General features: G+C 56.8%; 1 protein-coding gene across 4 annotated transcripts; it reads left to right on the top strand.

Moving 5' to 3' along the window:
- The first annotated feature begins 3,966 nt into the window (after window positions 1–3,966).
- LOC107502948 (cytochrome P450 26B1) lies at window positions 3,967–25,017 on the top strand. Of its 4 annotated transcripts, XM_036224825.1 has the most exons (8): window positions 3,967–4,618; window positions 5,015–5,093; window positions 5,933–6,555; window positions 10,046–10,270; window positions 18,942–19,217; window positions 19,480–19,635; window positions 21,235–21,519; window positions 21,917–25,017. In XM_036224825.1, exons 3-8 carry the CDS (start codon window positions 6,352–6,354, stop codon window positions 22,307–22,309), a joined length of 1,539 nt encoding a protein of 512 aa, XP_036080718.1. In that variant the 5' UTR covers window positions 3,967–4,618; window positions 5,015–5,093; window positions 5,933–6,351; the 3' UTR covers window positions 22,310–25,017. The 4 variants fall into 4 exon arrangements, with proteins under 4 accessions (XP_036080718.1, XP_036080719.1, XP_036080717.1 ...); XM_036224826.1 differs by lacking the exons at window positions 3,967–4,618; window positions 5,015–5,093 and adding an exon at window positions 5,241–5,795; XM_036224824.1 differs by lacking the exons at window positions 3,967–4,618; window positions 5,015–5,093 and having other exon boundaries at window positions 5,241–6,555.
- Window positions 25,018–25,329: the final 312 nt, after the last annotated feature.

Below are 25,329 nucleotides of genomic sequence, written 5' to 3'. Positions count from 1 at the left end.
CGGTGCCAGGGCAGGTTTCAGGCTATAAAGGGCTCTTGGCTCCCCCGGCCCGAGGGAACGCCATCTCTGCCGCAGTGCCCCTGCCAGCCACAGCCGGCTTGGGGCCCTGCTGGCGTCCCAGCACCACCCGGCAGGCTACCCTTTTCCAGGCAGTGCCGATTTGGACACAGCTGTCAGCTGCGTTCCTCGTACCTACCCCGTTGGCTCCATCGGCAAGTCCCTTTTTGGGTTGCTTTCGTCTGTCTGGGTTGGGTGTGGGGTGGGAGAAAAAGGACTGGGACTGGGGGCTTTTGACTAGGAGGATGGGGGTATTTCTATTTCTTTCAAAAAATTCCTCCGGGGCCAGTCTCTGAAGCTAAGATTCCTGAGATGAGGTATGGGGTGAGGCTTGTTCCACATTCAGGCAAAGAAGAAAGCAGCAAAGTTCTCTCCCAAGGGCCACCCCCTTCCCAGGGCTGCAGAGGGGTGGGTGAGGGGTTCTCTCCTAGCTGCTGATCTCTGAGCGACTGGGGGTGAAGAACCAGGCTGTGTCTGCATCTGGCACTGCCAGGTAGAGACACTTGGACAGGGGCTTGCTCTCTGTAAAACAAAAGTAAAAAACAAAAAAATCTAAAGAGCCAGTGACAAGACGATACCTGAGGGTGGCGTGGGAGCAAGTTAACTCAGGGACAATCAAGAAAAAGGAAATCTTTGAGTAGTAAATAACCTTTAAGTAATAATGCTTCTGCAGCATCACGAACAGCAGGATGGTCTCTCTAAAGAGGTCGGACAGCCGGGACCCTGGCAGGCCGGGTTTTGGAGGGATCCAAAACTGTGCTAACCAACAGCCTTGGAGCCCCTGTAGCTGCAAGGAGGAGGGGGTGGAGGAGAGCTTAGCTCCTGGGGGCTCTAGCAAGGCAGCATTCACGGTGCTGTGGTGATTTCCACACCAAGCTGGGCTAAGTCCCCGCCACGAACAGGCCTGGACGGGAGGGGTTTCTTCCTCTCCCAGAATCACCAGGACATAGCCAGGGAGCGTCCTCTAAACTGTCCTTGAAGATTGGGCCCAGAAGGGGCACTCCTGGCCGGAGCAGTTCTCACTCTGGAGGAATGGCACAGAGTAGGAGAAGGTAGGCAAACAGGCCTCAGGATGAATATCTAGGGCTGCACACCAGGATCCAGGACCCAAGGGGCACTGCTAGTCCACTGGAGCCGCGGCTTCGCTTTGGTTCTGCAGCAGGGGGAGGAACAGTCCGAGCAGGAGCTTCCCCACTGAACTTGGAATTTTTCAAGCAAGAGGTCCTGCTACGATACTGAGAGTCCTTAGAATGAAATGTGGACCAGCCTGAGATCCTGGGGAGGATGAGGGGGAGCTGAGAGCTGATTTCCAAAGGCTCCTTGATGCCAGGAAGGCAGGAGAGCGCTAAGGACAGAGAAGGCTCCCCAAGGTGAAATTCTGAGTTTTGACTCTCACGCCAGACTATCAAGATGCAGATGGGGCATTGGGAAGACCCTGAATACCAGCCCTGCTTCCTGCCCACCGCCTCTCCGTCTCTGCTCTCTAAGCACTGGCTAGTAGGATCGAGGGGCCACCCCCACGGTCGTCCTGGGCTTTTTTACCCTTTTCCCTTTGGGTTTAGTTGGAAGAAGTGCAGGCAGTTTTAGAGAGAACATTTTAAAAATTTGGCGTCCAAACTATGCGAAATTAAGTATAAAACCGACTCCCTCTGTTGTCAACTTTAATGGTCAGAACCATGAACACTGAACAAAGGACAGTTGCCGCGTCGGACAGGATCTCATATCTCACCTGTGCTTGCTTGGGGGAGTAGGGCTGGGGCAATACAATGAAAGTGGGGAGAGGGCACTCTGGGCCTCAGTTTTCTCAACAGGACAAATAGTATGCAAATCTAATATCTAAAAATAGTGTTGCCTCACAGGGCTCTTGTGGAGCTTAAATAAAATAGTAGCTGTAGAAGAGACAGGACTCTCTTGAGGAGCTTTGTGTCCGGGTGTGGAGCAGGACTTTAAGTAGATCTACCCCTAAGGATGGGTATTTCCCGAGCCCAGGAAGAGGCTGTGCCCTCCCCGTGGTCTGCATATTCCTAGAGTGTCTGAGGCCTGTCCTCCATATCCTCCTAGGTCCAGTGCCAAGTTTTGCAGAGTTCATTCGTACAGAATTCCCTTTGAATCAGCATTCCCACTACAGATCTCCCAGTCTGTTCTGATTTCAAGGTGCCTGACACATGGGAGGCAAGTTGCAAGTCAAGGCTTCAGAGTCCTGCAGGCAAGAGTTGAAGCCCTGGGGTGCCCTCCAACCCCTGGAAAAGGTTGTAGGCAGGAGGTGTCCTGGAGTTCCTAGGATATTAGCTACAGCCAGGGTGATGCCCCTGGGGGAACAGGCAGATGATTTTCAGACAAGAGTGAGAAAATATTCTGACCTACAGTCCACTCCCAGAGCCATCTCTGAGCTAGTCCATAGGAGACCAGCCACATTCTTTTGACCAAAAGTGAAGTTGGCTGATACTTAACGGGACTGGGGTGGGGGTTAAGTCAGGAGTCAGGGATAGGGTCAATCTGTGACCAGCCTCGGGGGTCTGTTTTGGGTAAGGGTTACTGGTGAGACCAAGAATGAGATCAGGGCTCAGTCTAGGGCCAGAATTAGAAGTCCACCTGAGGCAGATGAAAGAATGTCCTCTGATTGGACTGTGACTGGCAAAGATGGTTGCAGACCCTTCTCTGTCCTAACCCCCTCCTAACAAGCCGGCTCTATGGCCCAGCATTCCTCTTCTCCCCAGCATCTCCGGCAAGTCTGAGAGAATTATAATACCATGGCTTTCCTTCTTTTTTTCCTAAGTACTCTTTGGGACTTGAGCAGAGAGATGGTTCCAATTAGGAAATCCAGCAACTATTGCTGTGGGGCTGTGCTGTCTCTGTGGACATTCCCCAGGACCTCACTTGGTGGCTGGGCAATAATAAGGACTCAGAATGACTTCCCCATGCCCCCTCCAAACTCCCACTCTGCACTTGAACAGGAGGAGAGGATGAAAGTGCACAAAAGCCATCCCCTTACATAGGGGTGGGGGAGGGGAAGACGATGCATTTAGGGAGACTTCTGCGTTTCCTCAGAGCACACTACCCTTGTGGGTTCTGGAAGCTGGTAGCTGGGGTATGGGGGTTACTTGAATTTGTCGACAATAATTCTCTAAGTGTACGTGTCTTCGTGTGTGTGTGTGTGTGTGTGTGAGCGTGCACACGTGCTCAGTATTTGCTTGTGCACCTGTTTGCATCTCTATAAGGCTCTGTGTCTATTCTTTCAGAGATAGATGTCTCTACGGGTGAGTTCACTGGGTCATCTTGCACATTTCACCATCTCAGGGCCAGTGTCATGTCTGGGGGGCCAGGCTGGAGTCTCAGGGGTCTTCAAAAACAATGAGGCCTCAAACATCTCCCCCAGGCCTATTCTCGCCCAGCTTCATCCCTTGATGAGGAGATGAGTAGCATTGGCCTTGCCACTCCTGGGTACCCAGTCCAGAGTTAACTGTCCCATTAAACTTTTTTGTTGTGAAGGTGTGACCCTGCTCTCTATTTCTGGGCCCAAAGTGGTCCTGCAGAGACTTTATGAGTGTCTGAGCCCTAAGCCACCTGGAGTGGTAGTCTGAGCCCTTTGGGAGCCTACAATTAGGCCCTCTAAGGGAGATCTCCCACTGTGAAAACAGATTGAAGGGGTAGGAGGAATGGCTTCTCCCTGAATATGTAGTACTAAAACCGTCCACCAGGTGGGGTTCCAGGGCAGAGAGTGAGAGTCGAGATGACCCAGAGCAGAAGCGAGACCAGCTTTTAAATCTCCGCTCGCCACATCAGCCTCGGAAGCGCTCACGCAGGGAGGGACAGCACACATGCTCGCATCTTAGACGCTCACACATTCTCTTCTAGTGAATTTTAAAATAGAATTCGTACTGGGGGCAGGGGAGGTGGTCAAAGAGGAGCCTAGTTTCGTTTACACGCACGTCATTCTAAACCGAAGGTGGGATAGCAAGTCATCTGCTTTCGGAGTGCAAGAGTGAACGACACAGACAGGGGGCTGGGGAAACCGGACGCACGGGAAAGGGCGAGCCGGGCACTAACTAGACGATGGCGGGGTTGGCACACACAGCCCCATGTATCACAGACACAACAGAAAAGAGGCCAGTTGACAGACGGATGCACAGATGCACCGACACACATACAGCAGACAACACACAAACCCTCAGACACACCACAGAACTCCCCAGACGTCGGGCCGACCCAAGGACACACACGCGCGCGCACACAGGTGCGGCTCCGGGCCACACGCACACCTCGCACAGGCACGCGCGCCTGGCCCTCTGCGGCCGGCTGGGAGAAGGTGGCCGCGCTCACCCGGCGTGTTTATTTACTCATTTGTATCAATGAACGTTTGTACCCGATTCCTCCCGCCTCTGGAGGCCGGGGCTGCCGCATTTGTTCCCGGCGCGGGACACTCACCGGGACCAGCATCGGGGGTTCCTCCGACGCTGCAGGGGCAGAGGGGACTACAAACTTAGAGGGCCGAGAGGAGGGGCTGCAAGTGCTGGCCGCCCGGGACACCGACCAGGACAGGGGAATATCGGGGTCTTGTAGGGTAAGAGACATATGGGGCTGGCAGGGAGACCTTGGCATCAAAGGTTTGGGGTTTATGGACCCGGGGCGGAGGGGCCGGGAGTGGTAAATGGGAGGATGGAGGCTCCCTGGAGACAGGAGACTGCAGGGTTCCGCGGGATAGGAGCTGGGGACCCTGCACAGGTTGAGGGGCTTTTGATGCCCCTTAGTCGAGCGGCGGTCTGGCCGAGCCCTCAGGGGCTGAGGCGACAGCCTATGCGGGACTGCCCCGGGCTGGAGGAGGGGACCGGGACCCCGGAGAGAGGAAAAGAGGGAGGGAAGTAGCCTAGCAGCCAAGCGGGCATCGTGCGAGGGCGCACCGTGTGTGTGTGTGTGTGTGTGTGTGTGTGTGTGTGTGTCTCATCTCGTCCGTCTGTAGGTGCCGAGCTCAGCGAGACGCCGGTGAGAAGGAAGAGGAGGCGAGAGGTGAACTGAGTTTGATCCTGCGGCGGCCACAAGTGGGTCCCGGGCGGGCGGCGGGCGCGGGCGCGGGCGGCGGGCAGCCGGGGCGGGGCGGGCGGCGGCGGGTGCTCACACGCTCAGGCCGCCGGCCTCTCACCACGCCTCCAGCTTTGTGAGCGCGCGGGGAGGGGGGGGCGGCGGGGGGGCTGGCGAGTAGCCCACGGCGCAGCCTCCCGCCTCTATATAAACACACGCATCGCCTGGCTTTGGACTCAAATTCACATTGAGAGAAGCTTTTAAAACCACCAGCCCTGAAATCTTGCCTCCTGCTTTTCCCCCTTTCATTCCTTTTGCCTTCCTTTTCTTTTTTCCCCCTTTCTTCCCCCAGCAGCAACTCCAGAGCCGAGAGCCTGCGTCCCGGGACGGACTGCCTTTTCTTAATTGATACAATAGCCCAGCTCGGGTTTTCACCTCCTCCCCCAACTCCACCCCGCCTCACCCCTCCCGTCCGCCGCCGCCGCCGCCCCAGCGCCCGCCCGGGGCTCTGTCGCCGGCTGCTTCCCATCCCGGCCGCGGTCCGCCGGCTCCGCACCCGCGCTCCGGCCACCGTGCCGCCTCGCCCGCCGCTCCCGCCTCAGGGGTGCAACGGCGGCTGTGGGGCTCAGGCGCGCTGCCCGGGGCCGCCCAGGGACTCTGGGCTTGGGCCTCTCCACTCGCCTTGGCCGGGGAGCCTTCCCCTCGCCCCCCAAAGTTTCTGGGTTCGTTGGAATTTTTGGATTCAGGAATTTTTCCTTTTTTTTTCTTACCTAGGAATTTGAGGGGGGGGGGACTTTTGACCAATCGATCGCACTTTCTATCTGCTACCTCTCTGTCCCCCTTCTTTTTTTTCGAGCAGGGGAAGGGGCTTACGAGAGAGGCTCCTGCTGGACAAAGTTTTCCAAAGTTTCCCGAGTGTGATGGTTGCGAGGAGAGCTAATCCACCAGCTTGATTCACGGCTTCATCTCACCACCCCTCGAGCAGCCCCTAAGTCCGCTATAAGGGAACAAACAAACAAACAAACAAACAAAGTTACACTCCGAGTCGCCTCGTGTCTCCTCTCTCTCTTCTAGGCAATTTTTTCCCCCTCCCTCTGTCCGCTCCCCTCGCAGCCTTCACTCCCCTTCCCTCGGCCCCTTTCTCCTTCTCTGTTTCGGCTGGAGGTGCCAGGACCCCCGGGCGCAGCCTCCCCTCCCCCGCCGCTCGCGTCCCTTCTCATCCGACCCTCCCCTCCCCTGCGGCGGCCGGCACAGCCAATCCCCCGAGCGGCCGCCAACATGCTCTTTGAGGGCTTGGACCTGGTGTCGGCGCTGGCCACCCTCGCCGCGTGCCTAGTGTCGGTGACGCTGCTGCTGGCCGTGTCGCAGCAGCTGTGGCAGCTGCGCTGGGCTGCCACCCGTGACAAGAGCTGCAAGCTGCCCATCCCCAAGGGCTCCATGGGCTTCCCGCTCATCGGCGAGACCGGCCACTGGTTGCTACAGGTAAGGGCGCGCTCGCTCCGCTGCTCTCCGGGCTCCGCTGGCTGCAAGCGCGGGACCGATGGAGTCGCGGGCCGGCCAGGGGGCGCCGGGAGCCTGAAGGCACTGGTCCCCGCCCCGCCCCTTTTCTCCTCTCTGCCTGTGCTGCCCCGGCTTCCCCTGTCCGCCCGCGGCGTAGTTCGGAGCCCACTGGCGTCGGGTGCGCAGGTTCAGAGGGCTGATAAAAGAGGTCACCGGACCCGAGAGGGCTCCCAAGACAGACTGTTTGCGGTTGCAGGCGACCCGGTGGGGGTCTGCGAGGCGTCCGCTTCCGCCTCCCCTTCGCCCTCCAGGCCCCAGTCGCCGTCGGCTTCCCGGGCTTTGGCGGTGTCACTGGGATCCGAAAACTGAGCCGGGGAGAGGAGGAGGGGGCCAGTGGCAGACTGAGCTGCCTATCTAAGACCGGGGCTGTGTTCCCGCCGCATCGTGGGCTGTGCCAGGTACAACTGCCCTGAGCCACGGTCAGAGAAAGTGTGGGTTTTGTGGTGGGAGAGGAAGAAGGTAACCCAAGGAAAATGAGAAGCCTGAGGGTTCTCTGCTTTCGGAGAAAAGGGTCTATTTACTTAATGGGTGGGGACTGTGTGGCGGGGGAAAGAAACTTGGGAGAGGTGTGTGTGAGATCCATAGAGTGCGTGTGTGTTTGTTGTTCAACGCCGAACAACCCCACACTTCGGGTGATAATAGTGGTGGGAGCGTCGGGAACCGGACCCAGGTAGGTAATGCGGAGATTAACCTGGAATTAAACTCTTCAAGTGCTAGACAATTGCTTTGCAATTTGATACACACCAAGTTTTTTCTTGGCGGTGTGTGTGGGGGGGGGGTCTCCTGAGCGTTAACCGCAGGAGGTGTGTTGTGTGCGCGTGTGCACGAGTGTTTGTGTCGGGGATGCTGAGAGTTAGGAGAAGGATGGATATCCTGAAATGGACAACCCGGACACATGAGGGATGAGGCGGGAGGTGAATGCAGAGACCTGTAGGCTTAGAAGTGCGAAAGCTTGGCTTGAAATTAACAGACGCGTGCAATCCGCTCCAACACACAGAGACCCCGCCCGACGCCAAGTGACAGCGGAACGGGGAGGAGGGGGAAGGGGGACGCCCGGTTCCTCTTCCCTGTGGTCATCCCAAGTCTCGGAATCAGTTCATCTCTTTTTGTGGTTGTTCGTGCAACGGGCTGGGGTTCACTTTGACCAATGGGACTACCCCCCTGTAAAGAATTCCCCAGAGCCTGTCCCGTGCCACCACACTTTAAGAGTTAACTGCAGCGGTGGTCTAGGCTTTTGGCCGAGAATTTAGGAAATAAAATAACTCACATGGGCACCGGCTCCTGCCTCATTAGAGCCAATCTGCGGAATCCGCGGTCTGTCACCGCCCCCCTCCTTTCCTGACCTTTCTCTGCACCCCCACCCTCAATGTCCCCCTGACCTTTTCTCTGAATCCCACAAGGGCCCCTGGGGCTCAACTTCCAACCGGAGCAGAAGATGGGGAAGAGGAAGCAGACCTACGCCTCCCCATCCATCTACCCCTGGGGCTCTAGATTCCCAGGTGGGAGGAAAATGGGGGCGGGGGGAGAATGCGTGTACAGGAGCACCGAAGGGGTTAATGGGAGCCTCTGAATCCCAGCTTTATTTTTTCGGAGTCATTTATCAGATTTTACGGGGGGACCTCCAAGGGCTCTCCGTTTCCACCATGCGCCATCTAAACAGAGCCCAGGGCTAAAAATACAACATTTTTGTATAAATTGGACTCGTGGCCCGAGCGGCCGCCCCTATGAAAGTCCTCTTTGTGAAGACCGTGGAAACGGCGGACAAATAACTCTTTATTAATGCCACAAAAAACGCACTTTAATTATAGTTAGGCAGATCAGAGGCGGGGGTGGGGGCAGCGGGAGAGAGGCGGCGGCGACCTCGGAAAATTCACAGCCCGACTTTTGTGTCGAAAGAAAAGAAAAACAGAGGAAAAGAGGGAGAGGAGAGACGGAGAGTCAGACGGAGCGAGGGAGACCGGTATAGCAGCAGACGGAGGGAGGGAACCCCGCTCCTCACCCCCCCCCCTTTTGTCGCACCTCCACCCTCTCTTAGATTTCTCTTAAAGGGGTAGACTCCATCTAGGTTGGCGGCAGAGTGGGGGTTGCTCTGTCCGACCCGCCAACCTGGGAGTGGGGCGGCGTCCCCGCGATCCGGCCCCCCTCCTGGAAGCGCTGGCGCTCCGGGCTCGCTCCCTGTCGCGCGCCGGGAGCCGGAGGCGCATGTGGAAAAGTGATTAGTACTCCTGGTTCTGCAGAGTCACTTTCGGCAGTGCTGGGGTGTGTACACATGTAGCTGGAGAATATGTTTCCGTGGAAGAAAGGACAGTGGGGAGGAAGATCAACCCCGGAACAGAAGCCTAGTTGTGCCATCCGAGGTGCATGACCCCGGGGATCTGAGCCCCGAATCCACGTTTCTGTTAGCAGGCAGGTAGGACGGCCGGACAGGTGGCGCCTCTCCCCTTCTCACCCGGTGCTACCCTGGCAGGAGAAGGGTTAATGTAGGATAGGGTGGCAAGCGCCTACGTCAAAGGTGAGCAGGACGCCCCCGCCTCCGCCCTCGCCCTGCGGAGGTCCCCTAGGTTTCCGGTACGCGTGCGGGGCCGGCCCAGCCAGCTCCTCGGAGCGGTGGGCCCGGCTGGGGCCTAGCCCTCCTCGGCTACTGCCGCCGCGGCTGCCGACGGGGATCCAGTTACCTGCGACAGCCGCCCCGCCCGGCCCCGCCCGGCCCCGCCCGGCCCCGCCCCGCCCCTCGGGAAGCGCCTTCCTTCGCGCTACGGTTCCAAACTCCCGGGCGGCGACGAAAGTCCTTCTCAGTTATTTCCAGGGTAAATTGCATTAGGAAAATCGCAGCTCTCCGCTCGTGACCCAACCCTGAGGAGCCCTCAGCGGGCCGCCGGGTCTCTTCGCCGCCAACACCCAAGAACGTAGGAAACCCCCGCCCCCATCTGTAGTGACTGCCTCCGGGCACGGACCGCTCACCGCTATAAATAATCTTTGGCCTGCGGCCACCCCGCGGGGTCTCGCCAGCCCGTGGCCGGGAGCCTGGAAATATTTATTCCGAGAGGCTTGCGAACGCGAGCCGGGGGAGTTGGGGGGTTGGGGGTGGCGGAGGCTCTAGTTTTGAGTCCTGCGATCCGGGATACCCTTTTCCCTCCCGCAAGCCGTTACTAAAAAACAGTCTCCCACGGGGTGCCCCTGGGCTTCCCGCCTCCTCGCTTTATTTATTATCCTCTAGGCCCTACTTCCCAGTTCTTGTGCATGCTATGAAAAATAAAACTTGCGTGCGTGTTTGTGTATGTGGGCGGCAGGGCACTGGTGCCCCGGGTGGTGTCCCTCCGCTCCTCCCCCGTGGGCTTTCGAGACTGGGCCTTCGGGACGTCCCATCTGGAGATGTGCGCCCTGAGAGAAGTCTCTTGTGTGGCTCCCGCAGGGTTCGGGTTTCCAGTCGTCGCGGAGGGAGAAGTACGGCAACGTGTTCAAGACGCACTTGCTGGGGCGGCCGCTGATCCGCGTGACCGGCGCGGAGAACGTGCGCAAGATCCTCATGGGCGAGCACCACCTGGTGAGCACCGAGTGGCCGCGCAGCACCCGCATGCTGCTCGGCCCGAACACCGTGGCCAACTCCATCGGCGACATCCACCGCAACAAGCGCAAGGTAAGAGCTCTGGGCCAAGAGCCCCGCGACCGTGCTTTGACCCTCTTCTGTGCACGCAGCTTGGGGTACGGAGTTCTCTGAGTCAAGAGGGCGTCTCCGCCTGAATCTGCGACCCCCCCCTCCGCCTCCCGCCGCTTGCACACCAGGTTGGAGGGTCCCTGCATAGGCCACCTTCGGGTCGGCCCTGGTGCTGGCGCACTTCGCTGGGTACCGTACCAGGCCCAACTGGTGGCTGTATGGGGGTAGTTCGGACAGAGCCTGAACGTGCGGGGATTGAGGCGTCTAACGCCTGTCCTTGCCGTGCTCCCTAAAACTGGAAAAAGAAGGCGATCTGTGTCTGGCGCTCCTCTTTCGCCATGTTTCCCTCGGGAATTCCGACGGATCATTCTAAAATCAAAACTAGCGTTTCTGCCACAGGTCGCTTTAATGGCAACGCAGCCAGACGCGGGGGCTAGGAGCACCTTGTGGGCAGCGGTTGCAGGGCCCTGTTTGAGAGGGGCGAGGTGAAATTTGGGCCACTCTGCGCACCGGTCTGGACGGCGGTGGAAGGGCGAGGGGTGGGAGAGCAGCCGAGGCTCGGCAGAGGATCAAAGCGCACCTACTCCCTCCCATAAAGAGGAAGAGAAAGTGGGTGTTTATCCTGTGGATTTCCCGAGCGCCTGAAAGAGGCGCGGAGGAGGCGAGCCAGCGCGCACGGAGCGAGCCTCCCCGCCCCCTCCTAGGGCTGAGCCACTGGCGCTGCAGCCGCCGCGGCTCGGAGCGCGGGCGGCACGTGCTGTTTGAACTGCAGTAACCCGAAAGCTGAGCCGCCGACGGGCGGGGCGCCGGCCTGCGGGCTTAAAGCAGCCAGAAGGGGGGTGGGGGAGACTGCGCGACCTCTCTTCCTTCCATTTTTTTCCATTGGGTCAGAGGACTTACCCAGGTTTGAAACCTAAAGGAAAGAGAGAGCAGCCTCTGATTTCTGGGAAGAGTGACAGAGCCCAGGAGAAGGGAGGGGGCAACTGTGGGCAGCCCCCTCCACTGGAAGTCTGATATGAGGTGGTCTCGGGGAACGTAGGAATTCTACTTACAGTATTTGACGGCTTCTGAACTGCCTGTGAAGAGTAATTCTCCGTAGCAGACAAAAGGAGGAAAAATTATTCGGAGGGGACTGGTCTGCGCATACCCCCAATGACCCTCCCCCCTTAAAATATGTATTTTAGGGACTGGAAAGGGGCTCCTAAAGTTGTTTCCCCCATCTGTCCCGCTAGATCAGGAAGCAGCTAATGAGGCCCAGGGTCAAATGGGGGAGGGGGTCTGAGGAGTGGCTGGGAGGGGGCTGTAGGCTCAGAAATAGGGGGTTTTCAATTACGTTGGACACTTTCTTTTTCTTAGTCTTTGTAACTCCATTAAAAGTTCATTACAAAGAGTGAGGGAAGAGCCTTGGTCTCAGAAACCGAGCTCCAAAGAATGTGACTGCTTCTCCTTCTATCTTTACAGAGGCTTTGACGAGAAAGCAATTATTGTCTGTGAGAAGGGGACACTAAGAGGCTCAGGTTGAGAGAGGCAAAGCAAAGGCAGGTGGGGCCTGCGACACCATGTCCATAGAAAGGTGTTTCTGGGCCACCAAACAGAGCCCTAACTCAGTCTAGTCCACTTGGGGCTGCCAGAGCTGGGAGCTGGGGGTGGGGAAAGGTATGGGGGTGGGGGGGTTGCCTACGGAGAAGAAAACTTGGTCAGAACCAGAGTGTGCGACCTTGGGGGTGAAGAGGGCTTCTGGGCAAGGCTATTGCCTTGTGGTTCCTCTCCAGGTGGGGAGGACATGCCTGGAAGCTCCAAGATTTTGGCCTACATTGTCCATTTGGAGAGAAGGAAGGAGGGGAGGAGAAAGGAGATGGCACAGATGACCAATGTCAGAGGAACACAAGAAAGGAAGGGAGAGGGAGGACGGGGGTAGGACAGGGGTGGGGGCAGAAACTGAGGACCTCAATGAGGCATAGATGGGGCCCATTAGCCCTCTAGCTTCCTGGGTGTGGGGAGCAGCCAGAATGCAGTTCATCTTGACACAGGCTTGGGAACTAATGTGGGGGCCCTCCCTTTGTGTGTACTAGTTGTGTATTTGCTATGTGACATGTATGCACATGGTCCTATGGTAGATGAGTGGACCAAAGAGTCCTTTCCTCAAATCTCTCTAATTGGTGTTCCATGAAATTAAGTTTACTGAACTAAATAGAAGACTTTAGATTAGCTACAAACATAAAAGTGAGAAACTTGGTCCTTGCCCTCGAGGTGGAGTCTAGCCAGAAGGATGAGAGACTACTCAGGAGCACGTTTTGGTCCTGGAGAGAATGGCCAGTCTGTTGAACCCAGTGCCTCGTGAATTCAGTCTGGCCAGGGTGAGAGTTGCAAAGCACCACTCACACTGCCTTATCTAACCCATGCTGCAGTCAGGGACCTGGCTGGAGAGAGGCTGCTGGGCCAGACCCAGGCCTGGTTAGGATGTGCTCGCAGGAAGTGGGGCCCAGGTGTGCAGGGGCCTGGCTGGCAGGGAACTAGGAGCGTCACTGTTTCCATTGGGGCTGGTGGCCCACCCCTTCTCTGGGAGGTCTGGCCAGATGTTCTGGGAAGGGGCTCCTCACAGCCCTCACTACACTCCAGGTGTTTGCCCTGGCTGCTTTGATTGTCTAGGGCCAAGAAGGGTAGGGTTGCCAGGGAGAAAGTCCAGAAAGTTTTGCCTAGTCTAACAGAACCTTCTCTGGAAGGCTTGTGTCCCTGTAGTCACCCCCAAACTCTGTCTCTTTTTCTTTGTTACCCTTCCCCCACACCCATGGCCTGTGGTGTCTCTGATTGATGGGGAAGGGTCCCTACCCATTTTATTTTTGTGTGCAGAGAGACTAGGGTATTCCATGAGGGTGTATAGAGTCAGGTAGGGATGATTGGGGAAAGGGTTGTCAGAGACACAGCAGAGTCGGGGGTAGTTCTGGAAGCTTCTGTGCCCATACCAGGATCAGGCATTTCCTCTTTTCCTTCAGAGATAGGGCGGCCTCTTTGCACTAAGGAGCCAGCAGCTTCAGGGCATCTCAGATGGTGGCCTTCCCAGAATTTGGAAAGCATCCCAGGGGACTCCCCTGGCCTTAGAGCCCTGGACTGGGGAGACCCAGAAGTGGTCTTCTTGCCCCTCCTACCCAGACCTCTGGCTACAAGGACTTCTGTGCCAGAGGCTGAGGTGTGGCAAGAACTTTTCCAGGCTTTGGAGGCAGGAATTAGGAAGCCCAACCACTGGCCCTCACTGATCTAGCCTTTGGGCCCCATCCTGGGTGGTGGTGGAGCTCAGGCTCAGGGTGGCTGCATCCTGGGGCTTGTGCCAGGAGATGCCTCAGCAGTCAGGCAGAGCCAGGAGGGCCCATGATTTCAGGGTCCCGGGGGAGGCCAGCCCGGACCAGCTCTAGGTGGCTTTTGAATTGTGCACAGTCTCCGACTTTAAAGTCTTGTCCACCAGGCTCAGTTCAGGACAGAAGTTCCCACCTGCATTGGATGGGACAGCCAGGCAGTCCTGCTCCTGGGAGGGCCCCCTGGCAAAGGCCTTTGCTCTGCCAGCTGAAGTTCTTCACTCAAAAGTTACTGTAGCACTATCAGGTGGACATGGACCGTTGAGGGGGTGGGTGGCACGAGCGGATGTCTCTGAAGGTTAGTGGGGGAGGGAGCCCACAGCCAGCCTCTAGGGCGCCTGAGAGCGGGTGCCTCCCTCTGCATGCCTTTGTGCCAGGCAGTGGGAGGCTGGGTTGGCTAGGAGTGGGCGCTACCCGCTCCTTTTTCCCTCTTTTCTGTGTCTTTTTTCCTGGGGTGGGGAGGGTCCAAGCCTGTGATGCTCATGTGTTTGTTCACTTTCCCAGCCTCGGGAGACAATCGTGGCCTTGGCGGGTAGTGGGATGGGGCTTGGCTGGGATCTGCTCTGGCCCTGAGTCCCCTGTGCCAGCGCTGTATCCATCGCAGGTTCCCCAGGCAGAAGGGCAGGGGTTGGGGAGTGCCTACCGGGGCTGAGACATGCTTAGAGCAAATCACAGGAGCCAGAACAGCTGGCCTTGCCTTTAGAATAAACGGGCTAAAGAGGAGATTCCCCGTCAGGGCTCTTGGATAAATTCAGAGCCCCCAGGATGAGTACAGGGTGGCTTGATGGGATTAGGAGTGGGAAGCTGTAGGTTCAGGGACCTTGGTGGGTGTGGCCAGTCATGCCCTGAACTATGACTTTGGGAGGCCCTTCCCTTTTGGGCCTCAGCTTTTCCAGAAGTTTTTACTATGATTGGAAGACGAACGAGTGGGCAAACCTTTTCAGATTCTGTGGCTCAGCAGATATCTGCCAAGTGTTGGCCTCCCGCCCCCACGGGGTGCTTTCATTGTGTGTGGAAGAGTTAGGGGATATGATTAGAGCTGGAGGCAAATGAGGAACAGGTACTGTTTCTAAAGATGCTGGGAATTCAGAGGGGCACGTACAGACTGGGGGGTGTGGTCAGGGCCAGCCCCTCCAAACCAGAGGGGTTGAAGAAGGACTGGTTCAGAGGCAGCCGGGGCAAAATCGAGGCCCAGTGCAAATGGCCCAGCGCAAATGCCATCTGGGAAGATGACGTCCTCTCGTCCTCCCTCCTACTTGAGTATAAAGCACACACCTTGGCGTCACCCGTGTGCTGTGCAGACAGCTGCCGAGGCAGCTGCCTGCCCTCTGTTATTCTTTCCACTCCTTAGGCCACGGCTCTGGTGGCTTGGAAAGGTGGCCTGCCCGGGCCCCCACCTCCCGGGCAGCAGCTTCCATTCCTCCTGCTCTGAGTCACTGGCCCAGAGAGTGGGTTCCCGCTCCGGCTCTTCCCGCTCATGAGGCTGCCCATCCATTGGTCGGTCCGTCCATAGCTACCAGCAGAGAAGCGGGAGGTTATCTGGCTGGGTGGGTCAGCATGCAGGGCCATGAGGGTTCAGTGACTGACTCCCCTCCTACGGGCCCCAGTTAAGAGGCAGGAGGGAAGAGGGGAGAAGATTTATAGAAACAATTATAAGGAATTCAAGCCTTGGCAAGTCCCTTGGTTGTCCCCCATCCCCACACACCTTGTAGAATCGCCTCCCATTGAGGGGAGAGGGAGAACCAGGGATATTGGGGAAACCAACATTGGGGCGGGGGGGGGGGGCGGAGGATTTCCAAGCACATCCATCAGATAAACCCATCCCGTCCCAAGTAAACACCTGGGAGTTCCCAGGCAGGGTCTCCCTGACCCTCTGCCCTTACTGTCCCCAGCACCAACCCTGGTGGGAAGTCCATACCTGCTGCTCCCTCTGCAGGGCTTTGCCTGGGCCTGGGCTGGTTCCCGATGACCTTTGTCCAGCATTCTTGGCTCACTTTTGGGAATTCAGAGGGAAGCCCCAGAGGGAGACAAAACAGTCCTGGCTTCTGTTACTACCGTGGTCAGAGCAGGCAGCTCTGGGGGCTGGGAACCCTTTCCCTCTCCCCACTGAGTAGCTACGCTGGGCACCTTCCCACATGCCCGAGTCCTGACCCCGCCTGCTGCATCTCAGCCTCCCTCTGCCCTGGCCAGCATCTCCGCCTCCTCCTGGCCTTTGTGGTGGGTGGTGGTTTCTGGGCTGCCCTCACTCTGGGAAGTGCCCGCATTGTTAACCCTGGGCACAGACCCAGGGACGAGGCCCTGCAGTTTTCCCCATGTCTGGGAGGCCATGGGCCCTGTGAAACAGCGGGGCCAGAGGCAGGGGCATGGACGTGGTGCCCTTGAGTGCCCCTGCCCTTGAGTGCCCCAGATCTGCCTTTGCTTGGCATCTCATTTGGCTAGTTTCTTTACCTCAGAGGGGCTCTGAAGAGAATCATGGGATAGCCAGGTAAAAAGGTATCCGAGAACATCCAGTCAGGCTTCTTGATGTGTCAAGGTAAGAGCCTGGCTCCGGCCGTAGTTCTTTTCGGAAGACTCAGCCCGGGGACCCTGAGATACAAGGTGTCAGTGGGCTTCTTGGGGTCATTCCAGCTCCTGACCTTGTTCAGGACCCCTTCCCACCTAGAGGTCAGCTGTGGACTGCCTGCCCTTGAAGTCCCTCTACTCAGTCTCAGGTCCCCTGGGTCCTTCCTGCCCTCCTTGGCCCCGAAGCTTGAGCAGGAGCTATTCAGACAGCCATCGCTAGAGGGCGCAGGGAATGTAACCTTCGGGGCAGGGCAGGGCAGGGCAGGGCTTGTCGGTAGGTGCTGTCCGGCCACACCTGGGGTGCACTGGGGCCCCTCGCGCTCCTTCTTTGGTAATAGCCGTGGGATGGCCCCTCGTGGGCTGCTGTAGCCCATGTGGGGTGTGTGAGTGGCAAGCCTGGCAGTCACTTAGCAGGTGACTTGTGCAGTGCCAGATTCTGTGCTTTGAGGGGATAGCATCTACTTAGGGGCCTGTGGATACTGGCGTTTGTGTGCTATGTACATTGAAAGGAAAAAGAGATCACCTGGCTTAACCTCACCATTTTACAGATGAGGAAACTGAGTCTGGGGGTTGACTTGGCCATGTAAGTTAGTGGTTGATCCGGGGTTAAAACTCAGGTCTCTGGGCATCCAGGCTGCTTCTTCCTACCACCGCACTGCATCTTAGAGCCTAGCTGGCTTTGACTTTGGTCAGTTATGGTCAGTGTGGCTTCTCTCCTATTTCCCCCTCTACATGCTCACCTTGGGGGCCAAGTCTCCCTTGTGCTGGGGCCCTGGCCAGCCCCTGCCCCATCCCCTCCATGACAGTACTCTTCAGTCTGCCCTGGGCTGGCCGGCTCTCCTTGTCCCCACCTCCAGCCTTCCCACTGAGGCCTGGTAGCCACTGTCACCTTTCTGCTTCCCTGATGAGCTCGCTTGGCTTCCACAAGCCACTTTCTGCTCACCTGTGGGCTCTCTGCTATTCCGTAAAGGCCCTTAGTTGGCCGATGTTGGGCTTTGGGGAAAAAGCCCCCTCTCCCATCCCATAAGACTCTTAGCCAAAGGCTGAACTCGGAATCCTAAGGATACCAGGGTGAAGCGGTGCTGAGACAGAGAGCACTGCCTTTACCCATAACCCTGTGAAGGGAGGTGGCTGCCGACCTCCCCTCCCCCGCCATGGAAATGCCTGAGACCCTGAACAGAGCAAGGCGTGATTGACCTGTCTAGGCCTGGGCAACCCTTGGCCACCTCCCATTGTCCTTCCTTTCAGCTGTCCCTTAGTAGCAGGAGCAGCCCCAAACAGTGCTGGCTTCTCTGCCCCTCACCGGCGGCCTCCTTCCCTCCTCCCTCCCCCCCTCTGCCCACCGGGAATTTCGGAATGAAAGTGCTATTGTGAATGCCTGGCTGGGCCACTGAAGGGCCAGCACTGTTATTTCTGCAAACCAGCCCTCCCATTAGCCATGCAGGGCTGAGGCCAGGAAAATGTTACCTTTTCCTCCTCGAGCTGACTGCAGGGGAAATTCTCACATTTACAGTTTGTGCGGTGGTTGTGTTCGGGGGGCAGACGGGGAGGGCGGGCGCGTGTGTGTGGTTTGCATGAAGCAGGGTGGGGGGGCTGGAGGAATATTTGTCTCCTTCCCCTGCGCCACCCCTCCCCCTCCCTTCCTCATGACCTTCCCCTTGGTGCTGGTGGGGGGGGCACACCCCCCCCCACTGCTCTGGACTCTGGGGGGGGGGCGGGTTGTGGGACGGAGGTTGTCGGTTAACAGTGAGACTCACAGGTCATCAGTATATAAACGAACACTCTCCCTGTCCTATACACCATGGCGGCAGCATGAAAAACGTGTGCAGGGGCGTCTGGATGAGGAGGAGGGGCCGTTGCTGAGGGGTCAGGAAGACTGAAAGCAGGGAGATGGCAACAGGGGCTCTGGCTGCTTAAAATGGACCAGGAGGATGCAAGGAACGAAAAGGGCTTCTGATTGCCTTTGTGATATTTTGGGGTGGAAAGCGTTGCCCCCATCCCGCTGCCTCCAGACCTGGCTACGTGGAAGGTATTTGATGGCACAGCTGTTAACAAACTCCCAGCTGGTGTTTCCCAGGGAGTGAGAGCAAGTGTGGGTCTCAGAAAGTCCTACTTTCAGTCTAGCCTCAGACTCTTTTGTTTTCCCACCAGCGAGTAAAAGGGCCACCTCCTGCTTTCTGCCCCTTCCTTGTCCAGTCTGCTCACCTGTGTTACACTCCTGGGCACTTCTGCTCTGTGGCCTGGGAATTCTGGAATGGGCCCTTGCAATGGTGGGCGCCCTTCCCCCACCCCCAACCCCTACCTGCCCCCTCTGTGTCACCCCCATGGCTGGTATGGCCACATCACCCACAGACCTGTTGGCAGCTGGGTTCCCTGGCCTCCAGGGCTTTGCTATTGTATGGAGCATGTACTTTTCTGGGGGCCAGGACAGGAAACAATAGCTCAGGTCACCCTGTGAGTGTTGTGGAAGGTCTTGACTTTGAACAAAAATACTTATGAACTATATTTTAGTAACCTGTCCTTCTCCTGCCATCCCCACTGAGACACAGGCAGTGGGGTTCAGAATAGGGGAGCCAGCGAGGGCACAGTGTCTGGGAGATGGATGGAGGAGCTTGGTCCGAGTGAGGGCCTGGAGTTTTCTCCAGTCAAAGTCATGGGCCCTGTGCCTCAGCCAGGCCTCCAGGAGCCTCATGGGCAGCCTGAGCCCGTCTGACCAGCTTGCGCACCTCTCTGCCCTCCAGGTCTTCTCCAAGATCTTCAGCCATGAGGCTCTGGAGAGCTACCTGCCCAAGATCCAGCTGGTGATCCAGGACACACTGCGTGCCTGGAGCAGCCGCCCTGAGGCCATCAATGTGTACCAGGAGGCGCAGAAGCTCACCTTCCGCATGGCCATCCGTGTGCTCCTGGGCTTCAGCATCCCCGAAGAGGAACTTGGGTACCTCTTTGAGGTCTACCAGCAGTTTGTGGAGAACGTCTTTTCCCTGCCTGTCGACTTGCCCTTTAGTGGCTACCGGAGGGTGAGCTCCCAGGCCTGGGAGGAGAGGAGATGGGCATCCACAAGCTCACCCTGAGGGAGGGGTGGCTTACCACTAGATAGTCATCCGCCACAGAGACAGAGGGGAGAGTCAGTGGGAAGAGCATGTGGAGCCTTCACTTCGTGGTCTCTGTGGCTGAGAGAAGTTCTCATAAATGTCCCCTACCCTGGCCCACCTTGAGAGGAGGCCTTTGGTGGCCCTGCCCTTCCCCTTGGGTGACAGGATGGCCACCTTCTCCCTTCAGGGCATTCAGGCACGACAGACCCTGCAGAAGGGCTTGGAAAAGGCGATCCGGGAGAAGCTGCAGTGCACGCAGGGCAAGGACTACGCGGATGCACTGGACATCCTCATCGAGAGCAGCAAGGAGCATGGGAAGGAGATGACCATGCAGGAGCTGAAGGTGGGGGGCCTCCCCAGTGGCTGGCATGAGTACCCCATACTCAACTCTGGGACAGCCCCTTTCTGGTTCCATTCCATAGGGACCGTTTCTGAGCAGCTTTGGTGGCTGTCACTTCACTGGGCTGGGGGTTAAGCCAGAAGAGCAACCATGACCCTACTGCTGTGCACATGCTGGGGGTGGGTGAGAAGCACCCATGATGGGTGGGGCTGCTCCCCTTCGCCCCACGACTTGGTGTGCACCTCGTCCTGGTGTGAGCAGGTTCCCATGACACTGGGACCCACAATCTCTAATCCTATCCACCATCCTATCTACCATTTTGAAAAAATGCAAAAACTCGGCCCTTAAAAACCTCTGAATGGACTCAGTGTTAGTGGTTTTTATCGATCCCTCTCCCTTTCCTTCCAGTCTTCACTATTTCAGTGCATTTTAATGGCCGCAATAGCCCTGGTAGGTCACCTAGGGTAACTCAGGCCCAGAAGGGGAGGCAGCTCAGCCCTTGGGGAAGTGCTGGGTACATTTGGACCTAGCTTGGGTCCCCTCTTCCTGACAGCCTTTTCAGGTTGGTGGCATTTGCCACCCTCCCAACCTGCCTGGCACTGGTGAAGCCTACTTGGGCTGCCAACACCAAGACTGTCCACGCTGAGCTCTGAGAGGGGCTCCCTGCCCACCCCTTTTTAGGATGGCTGTTCCACCAGAGAAGGGATCTGTTACTTCATCCTCATTCAGATTCTGCTGCCCACAGCTTGCCAGGTATCCATAAAGACTTGCCGCAGACTTCCCCATCCCCCCAATCTTTGCTTCCCCCTCTTCTAGCTCCAGCTGTTTTCCTGGTGACCCAGGAGGGAGCCCGAAAGAGTCTTCCACTTCACAAGACATTCTTGACTTGTAGGTGTGGTGCTGTGGCAAGTTAGGGATCGAGGTCTCTTCACTCCCCTCTCTGGGCCTAGTGTCCATGTTTCTAAAATACAAGGCTTGGAATGAGGTGACCTGCTGGGGCCTTTCCATGGGGCACGCATGGCTCAGGTTCCTTGCTCCCTATGATACCTCAGAGGAGGTGTTAGGTCCTCTGGGGGCCACTTCCCCTGAGCCCTCGCACTGCAGTCCCTTCCCAGGTCTTCATGGGTGTGGCCTAGACCGCTTCCCAAACCCTGATGTCCTTCTGGAGGTGGAGTAGGAGCTGGAGCTGGGAGTAGGAAGGTTGGGGGTTCGACCCTGCACCCCCAACCCCACTCACCTGGCTCCTTGGGACTTTTTTTTCTTTTTTCTTTGAGCTCACTGCACTGATTAGGCTGCTGGAACTGCTGGGGCTCAGTGCCCCAGAATCCAGCATTGAGTGAGAAGTGGTCCTACCCCAGGGGACTTCTGGGCTAGTTCCTCTACCCTGTGTTGCAGCAGTTGTATCTCCTGCTGAGTCACAGGACTGGCTCTCTGACCTGTGCCCGCTGTGGCCTAAATGCCCAGCAACATGAGGCTCAGAGGAAGCGGACAGGAGCCAGTTGGATGATGCTGCAGCTCGGGGGACCCCGGTAGAGTGAGGGTGCCCCCAGGCTGGGCCTGCCTGGCTCAGGCCGGGTTGCTGATGGTGTCTCTCCTCGGCAGGACGGCACCCTGGAGCTGATCTTCGCAGCCTATGCCACCACTGCCAGCGCCAGCACGTCACTCATCATGCAGCTGCTGAAGCACCCGGCCGTGCTGGAGAAGCTTCGGGAGGAGCTGCGGGCGCAGGGCATCCTGCACAGTGGCGGCTGCCCCTGTGAGGGCACGCTGCGCCTCGACACGCTCAGCGGACTGCACTACCTGGACTGCGTCATCAAGGAGGTCATGCGCCTTTTCACACCCGTTTCTGGTGGCTACCGCACCGTGCTGCAGACCTTCGAGCTTGACGTGAGGCTGAGCCCTCGGGACTGGGTCTCAGGGGCCCTGTGGGAGCACTGCCTTGGGGTGGGGGCGCTGGCTGATGGGAAAGGCCGGACTTCCCGTCAGAGTAGGTACCTCAGTCTGATGGGGAAGCGGCAGTTGTTTTCGGGGAGCTTTCAGTCTGATGGGAGAGACCCTGTCTCAAATGCTGGGTCAGATGAAGCCAGCCTGGGTGTCATATGGGAAGTTGCATGTGGATGTTTTGTAAATAAGACACTGGACTAACATGCTGAGGGATGCTGGCCAGGCCAGGGGACCACAGTGGGATGTCTCTAGGAACATCTGGGAGGGGACTGGCAGGCAGAAGTCCTCTCAGACCTTTGCTGGCTCTCACCACCCCACCCTGCCCTCATCTCATCCCCAGGGTTTTCAGGTCCCCAAAGGATGGAGTGTCATGTACAGCATCCGGGATACCCACGACACGGCGCCCGTATTCAAAGACGTGAACGTATTTGACCCTGACCGCTTCAGTCAGGCTCGGAGTGAAGACAAGGACGGCCGTTTCCATTACCTCCCTTTCGGCGGCGGTGTCCGGACCTGCCTGGGCAAGCACCTGGCCAAGCTGTTCCTGAAGGTGCTGGCGGTAGAGCTGGCCAGCACAAGCCGCTTTGAGCTGGCCACCCGGACCTTCCCCCGCATTACCTTGGTCCCCGTCCTGCACCCCGTGGACGGCCTCAGTGTCAAGTTCTTTGGCCTGGACTCCAACCAGAACAAGATCCTGCCAGAGACGGAGGCCATGCTGAGTGCCACAGTCTAAAGGGGCCTGGCCCACACCCCCGCCTCAGCCCATCCAGGCCATGGGCGGGAGGCGATGGAAGGGTAGAAACCTGTGTGTGGGAGGGGCTGGAACCCAGGGAAGGGGGAATGGCTCCCCTACCTCTCCCTCTCCTTGACCCCATCCCTGGCAAACCCTACCCAAAGCCAAAAGGGCTCCATTCTCTTGGAGGATGGGACCCTGGCTTCTGCTTCCCCCAGTCTCTCTTCAGCTCCCACCAGCTTAGCTCCTGGGCCGGCATGCCCGGGGGCTCCGCATGCCCGTTACAGTGTTACATGTCAGGCGGCTCATGCTGCAGCGTTCGCTTGTGATAGTCCCAGCTGGCCCCTCTCCTCCCATTTCATTTGGACTATTTTGGTTTGAGGTCAAGTGGTTGACTTGGGGTGGAAGTAAGGGAAAGAGGTGGCCTCTTCAGCACCCCTCCCCCTCCTGCCTCTGCTCAGACTGGGGCATGTGCCCCTCTGGGTGTGCGCTGAGGGATGGCATCCTGGCATAGAACTCGAGTTGCCCTTGGCAGAGGCAGGGGCTGCAGCCAGCCTAGAGGGGTCCCACCTCTCTGCCAGTTTGAACATTTGAAATTACCTATTGCTGCTACTTTTTCTCTCTTCTGACCTTGGGGCAAAGGAGCCCCAGGCTCTGTCCTCCCAGCATCCTCCCTGGTGGCCCTGGGCATGCACATAGCACTAACATTCTCACCTTCCCACAATGTGGCCTTGGGCCTACCCTGCTCCCCTATACACACACACCCAAGGCCTTTGGCTCATATTTATTCACTGATATAACCAAATCTTGGCATTACCGGGGACTGGAAAAAGCATCTCCTCTGTCCCCTAACCTCCGTCCCAGCTGCCCTGGGGAAGGACTTCTGCAAATGACTCAGTCCTCCTTGGTTGCAGATTGAGCAGCGCCCCCAGGCCCCAGACCTTCTGTGGGTTCAATTTAAGAGCTGGACTCTCGGGGTAAAATCCATCATCTCTGCCTTTGTCTCCTGGTGGAGACGAGAAAATGGCCCACTGCCTCTTGCCCTGCTCTGGCAAAAATGTGGGGATTTAGAAGCTGCCACCATCTCCTGCATGGTCACTGTTCTCCCTGATGCCCCCCACTCGGCTAGTGAGTTTGGGGAAGGATACGGGTTCTTTCTTCTGATGGGGAACAAGGGCCTCCGTTGTCCCTTCCTTAACCCTCACCCTTTGCCCTTGGAAAAGTGTCTAGGAAGTCCCTTCCCACCTCTATGCCACTGTCCGCTTAGCCCAGCTCAGGGGTGTGGGGACTAGTTGAAAGCAAGGGGAGGTGTGTGCAGAAGGCAGAGTCCTTCCTCCGAGCTGACTCAGGCCTCTGCCCCGTCTGGAGGCAGCTGCGGGGGTGGGGGGTGGGGGCCGGGTGCTGCTGCAGCTGCAGCGAGGAGGCTGGTATGTGCGATTCGTAGGAAGCGGTTTGCTTGAAAACTGGCCGGTCAGGGGAAAAAGGTGTAGCTTCTGCTACTGACGTTTTGAGTGTTGACAATTTGGGATGCCTCCCAGGGCTGGTTTGGGGTCTTTGATGAGTCTTCAGTGATTTTGTCTGTTTTCAGATTTGTCTTTGCTTTCGGTGTTTCTCTTTTGGCTTTTGATGTTCTAAAAGAGGTGAATCCTCTTTACAAGAAAATCAAAAACACACAGAAGGTGCAGGACGTTGATTCCCCCTAATTGCCTCTCCCAAGCAGTGACCACTATGACTGCTCAGTGGCCCCCTCTGATGGTGCTGAGTGGGCAGATGGCACCCCGACTCTCTCCCCGACTCACACTGACCTGCGGTACACTCTACAGGAATGAACGGGCTCGCCACAGCCCATAACTGTCCTGTTACCCCCTGTTCTCAAGTTTCATTTGGGTTTTACTTTTTCACTATTAAAAAATAGTGCAGAACAAACCTTATTGGCAAAAACTGACAAGTTAGAAAACTTAGTTAAATCTCTCAATCTCTTCACATTCTGAAAAACAGGCAAAAATGTGCAAAGACTTGTCAAAGCTTGCAAAATAGCTGCATGGTGCACCAGAATTGGTCACCCACAAAAAAGCCCAGTGTCTGGAAGTTTCACGTGTCTCCAGGTTGACCCGGCCTATCCCAAACAGATCGTTCTTGACCGAATATCTAGGAATGCAGTAAGTGCAGCTTCAGACAGGAAGCCCCCCAGGCCTGGCCCTGCAGAGGGGTGGGGGGCTGGAGGGCTCTGGGAGGCCTCAGTGGCTTTCTGTTGGGGTGACCAGCCTGGGAGGGGCAGAGAAAAGGCTGAAGGGGGTCCCTGACAGGGAAAAAAGAAAGGTCATTTGCCCCACTGGGTCTCAAAGGCAACAAGAAGAGAACTGAAGAAAGCTCTTGACTGGCTGACAGGAGGGTCCCATGTTGAAATTGATCCGTCTCCTCCGTATGTCCATCCGTGTCTGTGTGTGTGTGTGTGTAGGTTTTATAGACATAGTGTTAGATGGGTGATGTTTTCGCACTTACCATTCCTAACTATTGTAACTTGACATTAAAGAGACAAAACCCCACCAAACTCTTCCTGCCATGGGCTTGCGGATTGAAGCACTTTCGATGTTGGGCGCTGGCGTTTGTGTTCTGGGCTCCATCCTGACCCTGCCCAGATCACTATAATATTTTATACACAAAACTTTTTTTTTCATAAATGTTATAATTTTGTGTCTGTCTTTATAAACTATTATAAGTACTATTTTGTTATAATTCAAAATAGATATTTAGTATAAAGTTTTTGCTGTTAAATATTTGTTATTTAGTAAAATATGAATTTTTCTCTATTGTAAACATGGTTCAAAATATTAATATGTTTTTATCACAGTTGTTTTAATATTGAAAAAGCACTTGTGTGTTTTGTTTTGATATGAAACTGGTGCCGTGTGAGTGTTTTTGCTGTCATGTGGTCTTAATCTGTATATAATATTCCATGTTGCATATTAAAAAATGAATGTTGTGCATTTTGTGATTTTGAAAGTACTCAATGTGGCTCT

This window comes from Rousettus aegyptiacus, unplaced genomic scaffold, assembly GCF_014176215.1.
Source record: "Rousettus aegyptiacus isolate mRouAeg1 unplaced genomic scaffold, mRouAeg1.p scaffold_m13_p_7, whole genome shotgun sequence".
Taxonomy (NCBI): domain Eukaryota; kingdom Metazoa; phylum Chordata; class Mammalia; order Chiroptera; family Pteropodidae; genus Rousettus; species Rousettus aegyptiacus.
The sequence above is the reverse complement of the archived record's forward strand: the minus strand, read 5'-3'. Positions and strand labels throughout refer to the sequence as shown.

Coding starts and splice junctions, on each gene's coding strand:
- LOC107502948 (XM_036224825.1), top strand. CDS start 6,352: ATGCTCTTTGAGGGCTTGGACCTGGTGTCGGCGCTGGCCACCCTCGCC. Junction 19,218..19,479: donor CCTTTAGTGGCTACCGGAGG/GTGAGCTCCCAG, acceptor TTCTCCCTTCAG/GGCATTCAGGCACGACAGAC. Junction 19,636..21,234: donor TGACCATGCAGGAGCTGAAG/GTGGGGGGCCTC, acceptor TCTCCTCGGCAG/GACGGCACCCTGGAGCTGAT.